Here is a 12400-nt window from a genome sequence, read left to right as displayed (position 1 = left end):
CCTGATTAACGTGGCAAGTTCAGCCTTTTTTGATGAGGCAGTATGGGGTGGAGTAGGAACTGCCTTAGGCTGGGACCAGACCAACAGTCAGTCTCCTGGGACCCGAGCACCCCCAAGTAGGAAATGAGGGGAGCCGGTGGGATGGCAGTGGAGAGGGTGTGAACTTCTAGAAAGTCAGCTGGCTCATCCTCAGTCCTGGGAAGAGGGTTGGTGTTAAAATTCTCTGGCAGAGGAGAGAGGCCAGGCTACGTGTGACTCAGCTGAGATCTGGTTAACATAGCTAGCACCTCATTATTGACCAGTTCCGGGCGGGAAGACCTGGCAGTTGGATTCCCTGGTCTGAGCTTGGCCTTGCTCAGGTTCAGAGTATCAGCAACGAGTCCTCTCCCAGGGCCTCATTTCCTTCCTACCTCAATTTGAGGGGAATGTATTTGTTACAAGTCCAGTTTTTTTTTTTCTCCTTTTTCTCCCAAAGCCCCCTGGTACGTAGTTGTGTATTTTTAGTTGTGGGTCCTTCTAGTTGTGGCATGTGGGACGCCACCTCAGCATGGCTTGATGAGCGGTGCAATGTCTGCGCCCAGGATTCGAACCAGTAAAACCCTGGGCCCCAGAAGCAGAGTGCACAAACTTAACCACTTGGCCACGGGCTGGCCCCTGAAGTCCAGTTCTTTCTGATGACATTTTCATCCACGAAAATATGGAGTATAACCCATCATCTAATCCAGTTTAACTTCATATCTGTTTGGGATTACTTTCAAGATAAATATTGATTCTGTAGGATGTGAAGACTGCCACCCAGCGTGACCAGGGTATGGTGAGCCTAGTGACAACCAAGTTGTTGAAGAGCCTTTATTCCAAGCTCACACTTCTCAGTTACCAAATAAACCAGAAAGAAAATTTGCACGTGACATCTCACACGATAAAATTTAGGCTTTATTATTTTATATTCAGTAGGTCCACATAAGCTTTCGTCTGCATCTTCCATGGGGTGAGGGAGGCTGGGCCGTGGTCAACCGTGGCCATTTCAAGTTTCAAATTAGTACCGAGATCCAAAGGTAGCCAACACGTTGAGTTTATTGCATCGTAAACAGAATCCTGTCTCCTGATCAGCCACCCAAAACGTTATAAAAGAAATATAACTTAGCTCCAACTTGAGGATATGTACTAAAAATCTGAAGCCTCACTGTGGCATTTTTAAAAGACTAAGTGTGCTCCTCTTATAAGGCACTCCCACATCGTAAAAACATTTACCACATCTCATACAGTCATGCGTCACTTAATGACGGGGACGTGTTCTGAGCAATTTCGTCGCTGTGCAAACATCGTAGGGTAACTTACATAAACCTAGATGGTATAGCCCACTACATACCTAGGCTGTATGGTACGAATCTTAGGGGACCACCATCACATATGCGGTCAGCCATCGACGGTGATGTAATTCAGCGGTGCACAACCGTACAAAAAGGCTGCCCGTCGTTCTCATTACACGTCTGCAGTCTGCACTGCGACTACGGGATAGACACAGAACCATTCACACTTTGCTGGAATCTAAGTCTGATTTCCCAATGACCAGGGGAGACCAGGCTGGCACTGCCATGTAGGGTGTCATTATCAGATGACATCCAGGACCAGCCACAACTTCAGACTGACCTCGCTGGGTCTACAGTTGTGACCATATCTTCACGCATTTAACTATAAAAATTCAGACCATTTGTTTTAAGAATACCTGATAAAGGAATAGGAATTATTCCATTCTGTGTCCTTCCCATATTTTAAAATAAACAACATCCTGTATTTTCTATTCTTTAAGATTCAGAAGTAAAAACATTATAAAAAAATACACATATCCTTGAAAGCGCCAGCATTTCTAGCGTGCCACACTTCCACCTCCTTGGCAATGCAGAACTGCAAGCTGACCCCTCAGCGTGGGCAGCGTCACCCGCGGAGAATGGGCACGTGCCGTGGATTTCACACGGTCTGGGGACTAAAGTGGGAGGCGGGCTCGCCTACAAACTGTAGCAGACAAACATTTCACCATGGGCACCAAGGACTCAAACGCAAAGCCAACGGTCCCATTCTGACTCCACTCTAGTGATGTCGCGGGTGGGGGCAATCTAGTGGTGACGGAAGTTCAGGAGCAGAAGTGGATCAAGGAAGGCTGGATCGACACCAAGCGAGAGACGGGCGAAGGAGTTCCACGACCAGGGCTGTCATCAGCGGCCAGAGCGACGGACAGACAGACAGTTGCTGTGTGCGCTGGTCTCCTGCGAGGCCTCGGATGAGCTCCCCGCCCACGCAGACGGCTGATGGGTCAGAGCGCTCGCTGTGCAGGCCCACGTCCCCACTGGACGCTGCGCCTGACGGTACCGATTTTAACTGAAAATACTTCAACTCAGGGAACGCTGTGTAAAGAAAGAGAGCAGATGACTGCTTCCAGCAGGTGAAAACCTGATGCCCCACAGACTGCAGCAGGGCCCTCGGACTCCTGCGATTATAACCACAGCTCCTGAGGGTGCCCAGGGGTCAGAAACAGTCCCAGGCTCACCACACGGCGGTGTCCAAGGCCCTTCCCTCGAGGTCAGTAAGCGTGGGGGGGATGTTCGACGTTCACCTTAACCACAGTTAACAGGTGGATTGCTGTCACCTTGCAAAATGACAAGTACACTCGATAAATTAGCCTCTCTCCAAAAATCAACTCTTAGAAACTTCTAGATCCCAAAAGTCCACAGGTGCAAATGTGCAAACCCCGAAGGGGCGTCAAAGTGCTTCCGAAAGGCGAGGCCACTAGCCTGCTGAGCTTGCAGCGGTCTCCTACCCTGCACCGTTAGGAGCTTCATGAAAATCCAGCCGTGACTGCACTGTCTTGCAGCCCTTGTCTGAGTAGATTTTCTCGTCTTTGGGGAAAAACGTCATTTCCTCTGCCACCATGGTGACAATGTCTTCATCGATAGCAGAACCGCGGGCCCTCAGCTCTGCCCTCACGCACATCTTCACGTGTCTGTACTCCAGGGGCAGGAAGGGGATAAAGTAATCGATGAGGTTTCTGTCGATCAGGCTGCTGTGCCACAGGCCACCTGCGAAACAAGACACAGCAGGGTTTCCTGCCCGTCAATGTCACTGCTCCCACAGGGCCCGTTTTGATCCCGACCCACAGTACATTCTTTCTGTCTTTACCCCACGAGATTCTTTGGTCCAGCGTGCCACAAGCTGAATGTAAGCATCGGCTGGCCAGCCCTGCCAACTAACTGGCTTCTAGGATGGAATGCCCTAGAAAAAGTCCCTACTTCAGCAAAGCCACGGAGGCAAGCGGGTTCTGTGGCTTGGTGAAAGGCTTCAAGAAAGGAGACTCTGCTGGCAGGGTTAAGGGGCTCCTCAGCCTGGGAGACTCACTGTGCTTATTATTGAAGACTCCCACGGACAGCACGTGCTCCAGGTCCTTCAGCTCAATGTCCTCCCTCTTTCTTCCCGCTCGCCAAAAGTCAAGGGCTGTCTTCGTGATGAGGTCCCCACCTGCGTTGCTGAGTTGGCCAAAGAAACAAAGATTAAAATCACACCTGAAGACTTCTGTGTCTAATCAGGCAACATTCCTGCTCTCAGGTTTATTCTTACCCAAGGAATATTTACGAAGTGCTACTAGACAGAGAAAAAGCAGTGTCCGCCCTCAAGAAGCTTAAAATCGGCTTTTTCAGAACTTGCTGCCTAACGCTGTGACTTTTTATAACCTTTAGAGACAACAAGTGCAGGTAACGAGATTGCCTGTTATCAGCAATTATTTCTCTGATTTGTTTTCTCCTGCCCACACTCTGTGCCATGCCGATCTGGCAACGCAAAAGGAAAAGTCAGCAAGTCCCTTTGCCAGGCTGGCACTTTGTCCCCAGGAAACCGAACGCTGGTGGTCACCAGGCCCTCACTCTAGCACTGGGAGAAGGAAGGGCTTGTGTCTCCCCGAGAAACCGCCTCCCGCTGACCTGAGAAAGATGAAGATGGCCTTCCGGTAAGACACGCCATCCACCTGCTCGTAGTAGTCCAGGAATGGCTTGATGGCGTCGATGACCCCGGGGTGCAATTTATCCATCTCGTCAAATATGAACAGGGAGCTCGCACACGCACTCACGTTACCCCGAATCCACTTCTGTAACTGGTCCTAGACCAAGCAGAAAAGGAGACATAGGATGCAGAGGCCCACAGGACGTGCCAAGGGAGCAGCAGCTACACCGTGGCTGGCGCTCTGAGAGACGAAACGTCAGAGCACTCCGGGGTTTAACGAGAACTCGCGGAAACCGCGTCCTAACCTCCGCTTGCCGGCTAGCAGCTTTTCCAGCACTTTACAAAACAGGACACAGGCAGAGACAGGCGCTGAAATGCCAAGAAGCTTTCTCCTAACTCAAGGGACGTGCTAAATGTGACTTTTTAAAGGTGTAAGAGGTAAAAGATACGTGAATATTTATCATTTCATTGTTAACCAACCCATAATTTTCGTGTCACTGTGGGTGGAAATCTCAAGTTAATTTAACCAGACATGAAGAATGAGAAACTAGAGTATGACTGGCACGGTGCCCGACACCAGTGCCTTTTACTGGTGCCATGAGCAAAGGGGCTGACCTCGGTGACATTTTATGAAAAGCGCTGTTTCTATGCTTTCTTGAAACAAATAAACAGAGACCCAGGCAACAAGCCCTAAACCCCCAAATGTGAAAGGCTCCGGCAGCTCCATGACCTGCTCCAGAGGCACCCCCCCCCCACCTATCTGACTATATTTCTAGAGATTTATGAAACAATTTGGAAAACAAGGAAATCCTTCTTTCTTTTGGCCATCTTCCCCGTCTTACAGTTTGTGCGGCAAAGACCCACTTTCACTTCCTTGTTCAGTTAAGTTTCTATTTCTTATTTCAGTCCCCGCCTAACAGTAAGAATATTATCTTTACAAGGACAACCACCATTTAAATAAGACCCTACTAGACAACTGGATATAAATTAAACGTGGGAAGAAGATCTCAAAAGGAGAAACGGTCTTAAGACTCAGTTCTCTGAGGCTTTCATTTGAAGAAAGCGAGCCATGCCCAGGATTTGAAGGATGGGAGGAAAAAACCCCACTAGTCCATGTTGCTAAATGCAGAGGCAAAGCCGAAGCACAGGTGGGAGCTTTAATGAAGGCATGTCGGAGCAAATCATTTATGACGCTCCACTCAGCCAAGGGCTGTGATGGGGATGCTGAACACGCTTACTCACTGCAGAACGCCGCTACCCTGCCAACTGGGAGTTAGGAGATTTGGGTTCAAGTTTCTGATTTGCCACAAGGTCACAGACTGTCAGGGGCAAGTCACCTCGCCGCTCTTGGCTCCATCTTTTAATGGAAATAACATCACCTAGCCCTCTGTATTATGTTGGAATCAAGGGAGAAAAAAGTTGTAGGTGAGCTGTGTAAATAGCAAAGGGTTGGGGGAGATGGGGGAGGGGTGGTTAGGGCCTTAACCCAGCAGGGTCTGAGGCTAGTGCAGTGCAAGGAAAAGCAGCAGAAGCCAGAATTAGGGAGCAGGTTGCCCAAACCAGTAGACCAGTCGGAGTGGCCCGTGGATGGGATAATGGGATTCCCTTGCCTGGTACAATTTTATCTGCTGCTCGTGAGGGAAGTGCAGAGTCGACACAAACAGGTGGACAAATTTACTCTTCAGGCCTTTCGAGTGAAGATTTTCAGCCACAATCTGGCTGACAAAATTCTTTCCCGTGCCAGCCCAGCCGTGTAAGGAAAGAGTCAGCGGTTTCTTGGGATTTTTGTTGTTCTTGAAGCCAGTCAGAGCCTTGAGAATCACCTCTGTGGCCAGATGTTGCCCAAACAGCTTCTCCTCCAAATCTAGCTTGAGGGCTGCAGGAGCCAGCCCGAGAACAGAGAGAAAAATACACATTAAACACGCACCAGAAAAGCAGCACCTTCCCCAGCTGGCCAAAGGGAGAGGCACAGATTAGCAAGTGGTCCCGCGGGGTCTCGGCCAAACCCCGGGTTGCAGAGGCACAGGATGCCAATTCCAAGGAGACGCACTAGGTGGATGTGCTCCTTAACACTCGTGTCTGACAAGGAAGCTAAACGTGTTCGTTCATCCAAGCATCAGCCCCCTCTGGGATGGGGAGAGGGAGCTGCATGCTACGTGCCCAGCCACCCCTGCTGGCTCGTAAGACAACCAAAAGCCAAATGTGGGCTTTGTGGGCAGACGCTGCACATCTGAACACTACTTAATAGGGGTGGCGGGGTGCGGAAGGGCCGGCCACGCTGCTTTCAGTTTCTTCTTAACTGTAATCCCAAGGAATCCGAACGTTTAGGAAGGAAGCGGGGCAGAACCCCACGATCTGGAGAGTCTGTCTCAGAAGGCACGGGTTCCAGGGCTGGAGTCCGGACCGAGGCCCCACCCGTCCTCCCTCCCGCCCGACCCGCGTACCCGACGCGTTGAGCGGCTGCTCCTCGCGGCAGCACTCGGCGAAGCGGCAGTACAGGTCCGTGTAGGACAGGTAGCCGGTGAGCGCCGACGCCGCCCCGATGACGAGGCCCACGCTGACGGGATCGAACGCCGCCGCCACGTGGGCCACCAGCAGCAGCCGCAACACGGCCGCAGGCCCCAGCCGCCGCGCCCGCCGCATCCCCCTCTCCCACCCCGCCACCGCGGCTACGCTGGGCGCCGGCATCAGACGGACTTCCGGTTCGTGCGTCACTTCCGCCCCGCAGGCCCGCCGACTGCTTGGGGCGGCCATGTTGGTGAGGGGCGTGCCTCTGTGCCGCCATCTTTGTGAGTGGCACGAAAGGCCTTCCAGGGACCGTTAGCTTCAGTTGAACGCCACGTCTAGCTTTTACGGTTTTGCTTTCTTAAGAGCCTCTCAGAGGCCCTGCGCCTTGCTTTGTGGTCGTTCCTCTCACTTCCCCCGGGGCTATAATGAGCGTTTCTCATGTCTACCCACCTGCCTGCCTTCCTGAAACTTGCTGAGCCCTCTGCGCGCCCAGCCCAGGCTGAGCCCTGGGGATACACCTAGGCAGACGTGTCCTGGAGTGCAAAGTAGAGCCCAGGACTCCTTTCTTTCACGCAGCGCGCTCCAAGGCAGAGCCCTTACTGGGGGCTGGGAGGACAGCAGTGAAGGAGAGGAGGCGGCCCCTGCCCTCACCAGCTCCCAGGCCATGGGGAGGGCAGACAGTGGCAAAGGCCGCTAGTGAGCGGTCGGAGGAGTGCAGGGGCCGTGGAGCAGGGAAGGCTTTTGTCTACACTGAAGATTAAAGGAGTTAGCCAAGCAAAAAGTGACGAGTAGAGTGTTCTATGCAGAGAACGGAATATGCAGAAGGTACAGTTTAGGGAACTGAAAGTGATGCAGGCTCGGTGAGCCGAGGAGTCGAAAAAAAGATTTCTTGGACTCTCAAGGTCAGGTAGTAGTGCCCCTTTATTCAGAGAATAGCATGGGCATAGAACCCATGGGCAGTGAAGAGCAGGACCCACGGGCAGTGAAGGGCTGTAATGAGTCGAGGGGAGGGCTAAATTTACAAGGCATGGGTTTGTGAGTTATTTCTTTACAAGACAAAAGAAAGATCATGAAAAAAATCGTTAAACTGGGGTCAGTGCAGGTGGGGTCTGGTTATTGGGTGGTCCTATAACTGGAAAGGAATCAAGTTGAATCAGGTCAGGACATCCTGTGCTTCCCGGAGGATGATACAGATCAGTGTGTAGGGCAGGACGCCTTAGGCTTCTCTCCCTGGGGCAGCCTTGATCCTCATGAAAAGTATTTCACATACTAGGTGCAGGCTGGTGAGAATGAGATTGCAAAGCTAGGCCGAGACTGCAAGGGGAAGGCTTGCAAGCTCTGTAAGGAGTTTAGCCTCTGTTCTGGTGGGTAACAGGGAGCCACAGAAGGTTTTACACGAGGTGCGACATGGTCAGATCAGAGATCACGCTGGCTGCTAGGTTCAGTGAGGAGGCAGTTACAGTGGTTCAGGTAACCTTGGCTCAGGCTTTGCAGAAACTGACTTCATCCATCAGCCAATCTATCAACAAATATTTAATGAACACTAGCTGTGGTGGATCCAGTGTTATATGTTGGGGCTACAGCAGGAAAAAGGACAGACAGAGCCCATGCCTTCACCGAGCTCTGGGAGGCAGATGGGCAAGCAGACAGGTTAAGTCCAGCGTGGTCAGTGCTGTGATGTGGGACGCACAGAGGAGGCACCTCACCCAACCTACAGGACGGGAGGCTCTCCTCCTCCATATGTCAGTTTTGACCTGAAGAAGGAGTAAATATGACCCAAGAGGACTGGGGCAAGCAAAGAGAGGAACGGCGAAGGTGGTCAGGCCGAACACTCCAGGCGGGGTGAGTTTGTTCAATGGACTGGGGGTGAGCCGGGCACACCGGGAGCCCCGTGTGGCTCGGTGGCTGGAGTGTGACGACAGGGGAGACTGAGTGGCAGATGGGGCCAAACCATCAGGGCCTTTGGAGCCATGCTAGAGAGAGGGCTATCCTGGGGCCAGAAGGGAGCCCTAGGATGGCTCGGCAGGGGTTGTTCAGACCACTCTGGCCCTGTCCTGAGATTGGAGGGGCCAAGACTGTGGTAGGGAGACTGGGTCCAAGGCTGGAGCAGTGTTCGAGGAGAGAGAAGGCAGTGGCCTGAACTGGAATAGAGGCGGTGGGAGGGAGGGAAAGGAATCTGAGAGTTATTCTGGAATGAAAATGAGAGAAGGGGTGGACTGGGGTTGGGGAGGCGGGAGTACTATGGAGAAGGAGCAGGCAGAGGGCAGGGGATGGTGGAGACTCCTGTGCACTTCCACTGCTCAGATCCCAATCCCCTTGTTCCTTGCAAAATATACCGTGTGTATGCAGTGTTATCATCAGAGTCAGAAATGCCGGTTACTGAGCCTTGTGAGTCCAGATCGAAACACCACTGAGTCCTTCCAGCACCGCACACAGTCCTTCAAGATCACGAACATTTCCTTGCAAACACCAGTGGCCTAAACAGCCTCTCCTGACTTGTGAGCTCCACAGGGTTGTGGAGAGGGTCAAAAGAGGTGACAGTCCCAGGAAATGGTCTTCCTGTCCTTCCCACTGTCTGCAGTGCTGGGGGCTCTGCATGTGTCAGCTCACTGGTGCCCCAATAACTTCAAAAAGAAGGGACTGTCGGGGCCGGCCCAGTGGCGTAGTGGTTCACTTCGCACGCTCCGCTTCAGCAGCCCGGGGGTCGCCAGTTCAGATCCCTGGCATGGACCTATGCACCACTCATCGAGTCATGCTGTGTTGGCGTCCCACATACAAAGTAGGGGAAGGTGGGCACAGATGTTAGCTCAGCAACAATCTTCCTCAAGCAAAAAGAGGAAGATTGGCAACAGACGTTAGCTCAGGGCCAATCTTCCTTGCTGAAAAAAAAAAGAGAGAGAGAGAAGGGACTGTTGTGATCTTCATTTTACAGATGGGGAAACAGTTCCAGAGAGGTAATGTCACATTGTCCAGAGCCACTTAGCAGAAAGAAAGAGAATGAACCAGGTTCTGTGACTTTTATGATCCCAACCTCCTGTTCTCTGTTCCCGTCCCCTCATGCTGCAGAGGCCCTGGGGGCTGCAGAGCCGCTCTCTTGCTTCTTATGACTGCCCCCCAAGGAACGTCCTGGACTTGGCCAGCTGCATGCCAAGCAGCCTCTGTCCTCAGAGCCAGCAGGAGAACTGGTTAGATTAGATAACGCCGGCTGGCAGCCTGCCCACAGGGACCTTCAGGGGGACAGTTTGTCAGATGGCCCTGGGACAGGTGCTGAGTCCCAACTTTTTTGTGTGTTGGGGTCACAGCCCTTGTTGTGGGCCTTTCCCTGTCCTAGGTCAGCCGTCTTCAGCCTGGGTGTGTGACCCCCGGAGACAGGTGCAGACTCTCCAAGGTCGTGTGAGTGTTGGTCACTCTGAGGTCACTCCGAGGCTCCCAGTGCCAGCATCTCAGCGTCTTCTCTCTTTCCCCCCAAGCAAGGCCTCAGCGGCCCCAGCCTCCTCCGGAGCTCCTGTCTTCCCTCCCCGTCCTCGCCTCTGGCCCCCTGGGAAGAAGAAAAGCCACTCAGCAATTTCCCCCTGTGGGTACATGCAGCAAACGGAAAAGAAAAAGAGAACCCCTCCGTCTCATTAAGAGATACATTTGCCATAAAATTTTAATTCTTTGCTTGATAATTATTTATAAAAAATGTGTAACACATTTCTATTGTTTTGACCAGTTGTGTACTAACAATGATCTGAAAGAGATGTTTTGACACTTAGAGCTTTGTGGTCACCGGAAAAATTTTTATATTAAATTTTAATTTGTAGTATATACGTATCTTTGTTGCAGAGAAATAAGATGGAATGATCAATAAAAGACTGCTAGGCAAAAAATATGTTTCATTAAGATGATATCTGATAGGGGAGCAGAATGGAAATATGGGTTCAAGTACAAGAAATGATCGTAAATACCCCACTTGTTCATGCATCTTATAAATGGCTGATGGCGGGTAAAATTGCGGTAACATTCAGATTCCATTGAGCATGACTAGAAGAGCAATGTGGCAATGTTATAATATTGATACTTACAATAGACGGAAATTGCGTCTTTTGCAACCATTTACACTTATGAAAAGTTTCAGTGTCAATCTAAAAATGCACAAAAGGGATGTGTGAGCAAAAAACAGTCCCCTGGCTAGATGGCTCCTTCCAGAGGGTGGCTCCATCCTCTCCAGACTTCCTCCCCTCTTGGTCGCCACATCTTCTCTGTCTCCCCACTCCACAGTCCCGAATGGCTCCGAGGCTCAGTTCTAGACCCTTTCTCTCTTTATTCCCTCTCCCTGGGTAAGAGGAACCCCAACTTTCTCCCTCCAGACGCTGCCTCTGGCTGCACACCGGACATCTCCACTTGGCTCTTCACCAGACATCTCAGCATCCACTTGGTCAAAATGGAAGTCTCAATTGTTTTCTCCAATATGTCCCACCTGCCGTGGTCCCTCCCTCAGGAAGTGGAGCCATGTTCCACCAGTTGCTTAGTCCCAAACCTAGAGGTTGTCCTGGATTCTTTTCCCCAGCCTCCACTTCTAATCCATCAACAGGTTGCTGGCCCCATACATTTTCATATCCAAAAACTCTTCAGCAGTCGTCTCCATCTCCTTGGCCTCCCCCACAATCCAAGCACCAACACGGATGACCACAGTAGCCCCCTATGGGGTCCCCTGCACCCACCCTTGTCATCTCTGATCCATTTTCCCCCTGACAGAGACAGGTGGTCTTTTCACAACAAACCAGATCATGTCACTCCTGCTTTGAACCTGTCAGTGGCTTCCAAAAGCCCTTAGGAAAAAAATCCACCCTCTTGACGCTGACCTCAAAGTCGCATGCGATGTGCCCTGCCTTCCTCTCAGACCTTTTCCCATCCCACATCCTCCCTCATTCTCAGCCCCACAGCTCCCTTCTCTCTCCTGCCTTGCACATCTCATTCTCCTGGCTGGACTCTTGCTTCGGAGTCTCACCTGGCTAAGAGCTTTCAGCCCCAAGCCCACCTGCCCTATCTAATGTAACCCCGCTCCCACCTGCAGTCACCTACTCTCCTGTCGCCCTGTTTGTGTCCTCATCTATCGACCGTCTCTCCCGCTGGCCTGAGAGCACCAGGAGGACAGGGGCCTTGTCGATTGTACTCCCTATCTCTAATTCATGGAGCTGTGCCAGGTGCACAGTAGGCGCTTAATAAATATGTGGTTACCATTCAAAGATAGAACACTCTGCGAGAGGGTGGGCTCTGATCTGGGGCCAGAGATGCTGAGATGGACTGAGTGTTCTCATCCCCCCAAATTCGTATGCTGACCTAACCCCGGGTGGGATGGCACTAGCAGGTGGGGCCTTCGGGAAGTGACTAGGTCATGAGGGCGGAGCCCCTGGCATTAGGATGTTAATGATGGGGAACACTGCTGGTGGGCTATATGAAAACTCTCTGTACTATCTTTGCAAATTTTCTGTAAATCGAAATCTATTCTAAAATTAAAGGTTTCTTTTGTTAAAAAAAAAGTAGTTTTATATGTGCTACTGTCTGACCATCAATGATATTGTAAAAATCATAATCCCACAAGCTTTCATTCTTCTAAACTGAAATTGGTTTGTGAAAGTGTGTAAATTGCATTTGATGGGCAGAAATGCTCAAATGACTGAATGTGGTTATGTGAAGTGGATAAACTATCTATTCTATTTCCATGAAAATAAATATTTAAAGTGATAAAACAGTCTTTTACTGATCACCTATCATGTGTCTGCAACAAAAGTAGAAATATATACTGAAATTTTAAAGTGAATGCAAAGGTCCCATAAACATTATGCTAAGTGACATGAGGCAGTCACAAAAAGAAACATGTTATATGATTCCACTTATACGAGGCACATAGAGTAATCAAATT

General features: G+C 50.9%; 1 protein-coding gene across 1 annotated transcript; it reads right to left on the bottom strand.

The window, feature by feature from the left end:
* Positions 1-915: 915 nt before the first annotated feature.
* On the bottom strand, positions 916-6756 carry TOR1B (torsin family 1 member B). Its single transcript, XM_001499639.6, has 5 exons — positions 6432-6756; positions 5598-5863; positions 3969-4144; positions 3391-3518; positions 916-3074 (listed from the first exon to the last, which is right to left on the bottom strand). Exons 1-5 carry the CDS (start codon positions 6739-6741, stop codon positions 2812-2814), a joined length of 1143 nt encoding a protein of 380 aa, XP_001499689.4. The 5' UTR covers positions 6742-6756; the 3' UTR covers positions 916-2811.
* Between the last annotated feature and the right edge of the window lie 5644 nt (positions 6757-12400).

This window comes from Equus caballus, chromosome 25 (assembly GCF_041296265.1).
Source record: "Equus caballus isolate H_3958 breed thoroughbred chromosome 25, TB-T2T, whole genome shotgun sequence".
Taxonomy (NCBI): Eukaryota; Metazoa; Chordata; class Mammalia; order Perissodactyla; family Equidae; genus Equus; species Equus caballus.
Note: the sequence above shows the minus strand (reverse complement) of the source record. Positions and strands in the feature narration are given on the sequence as shown.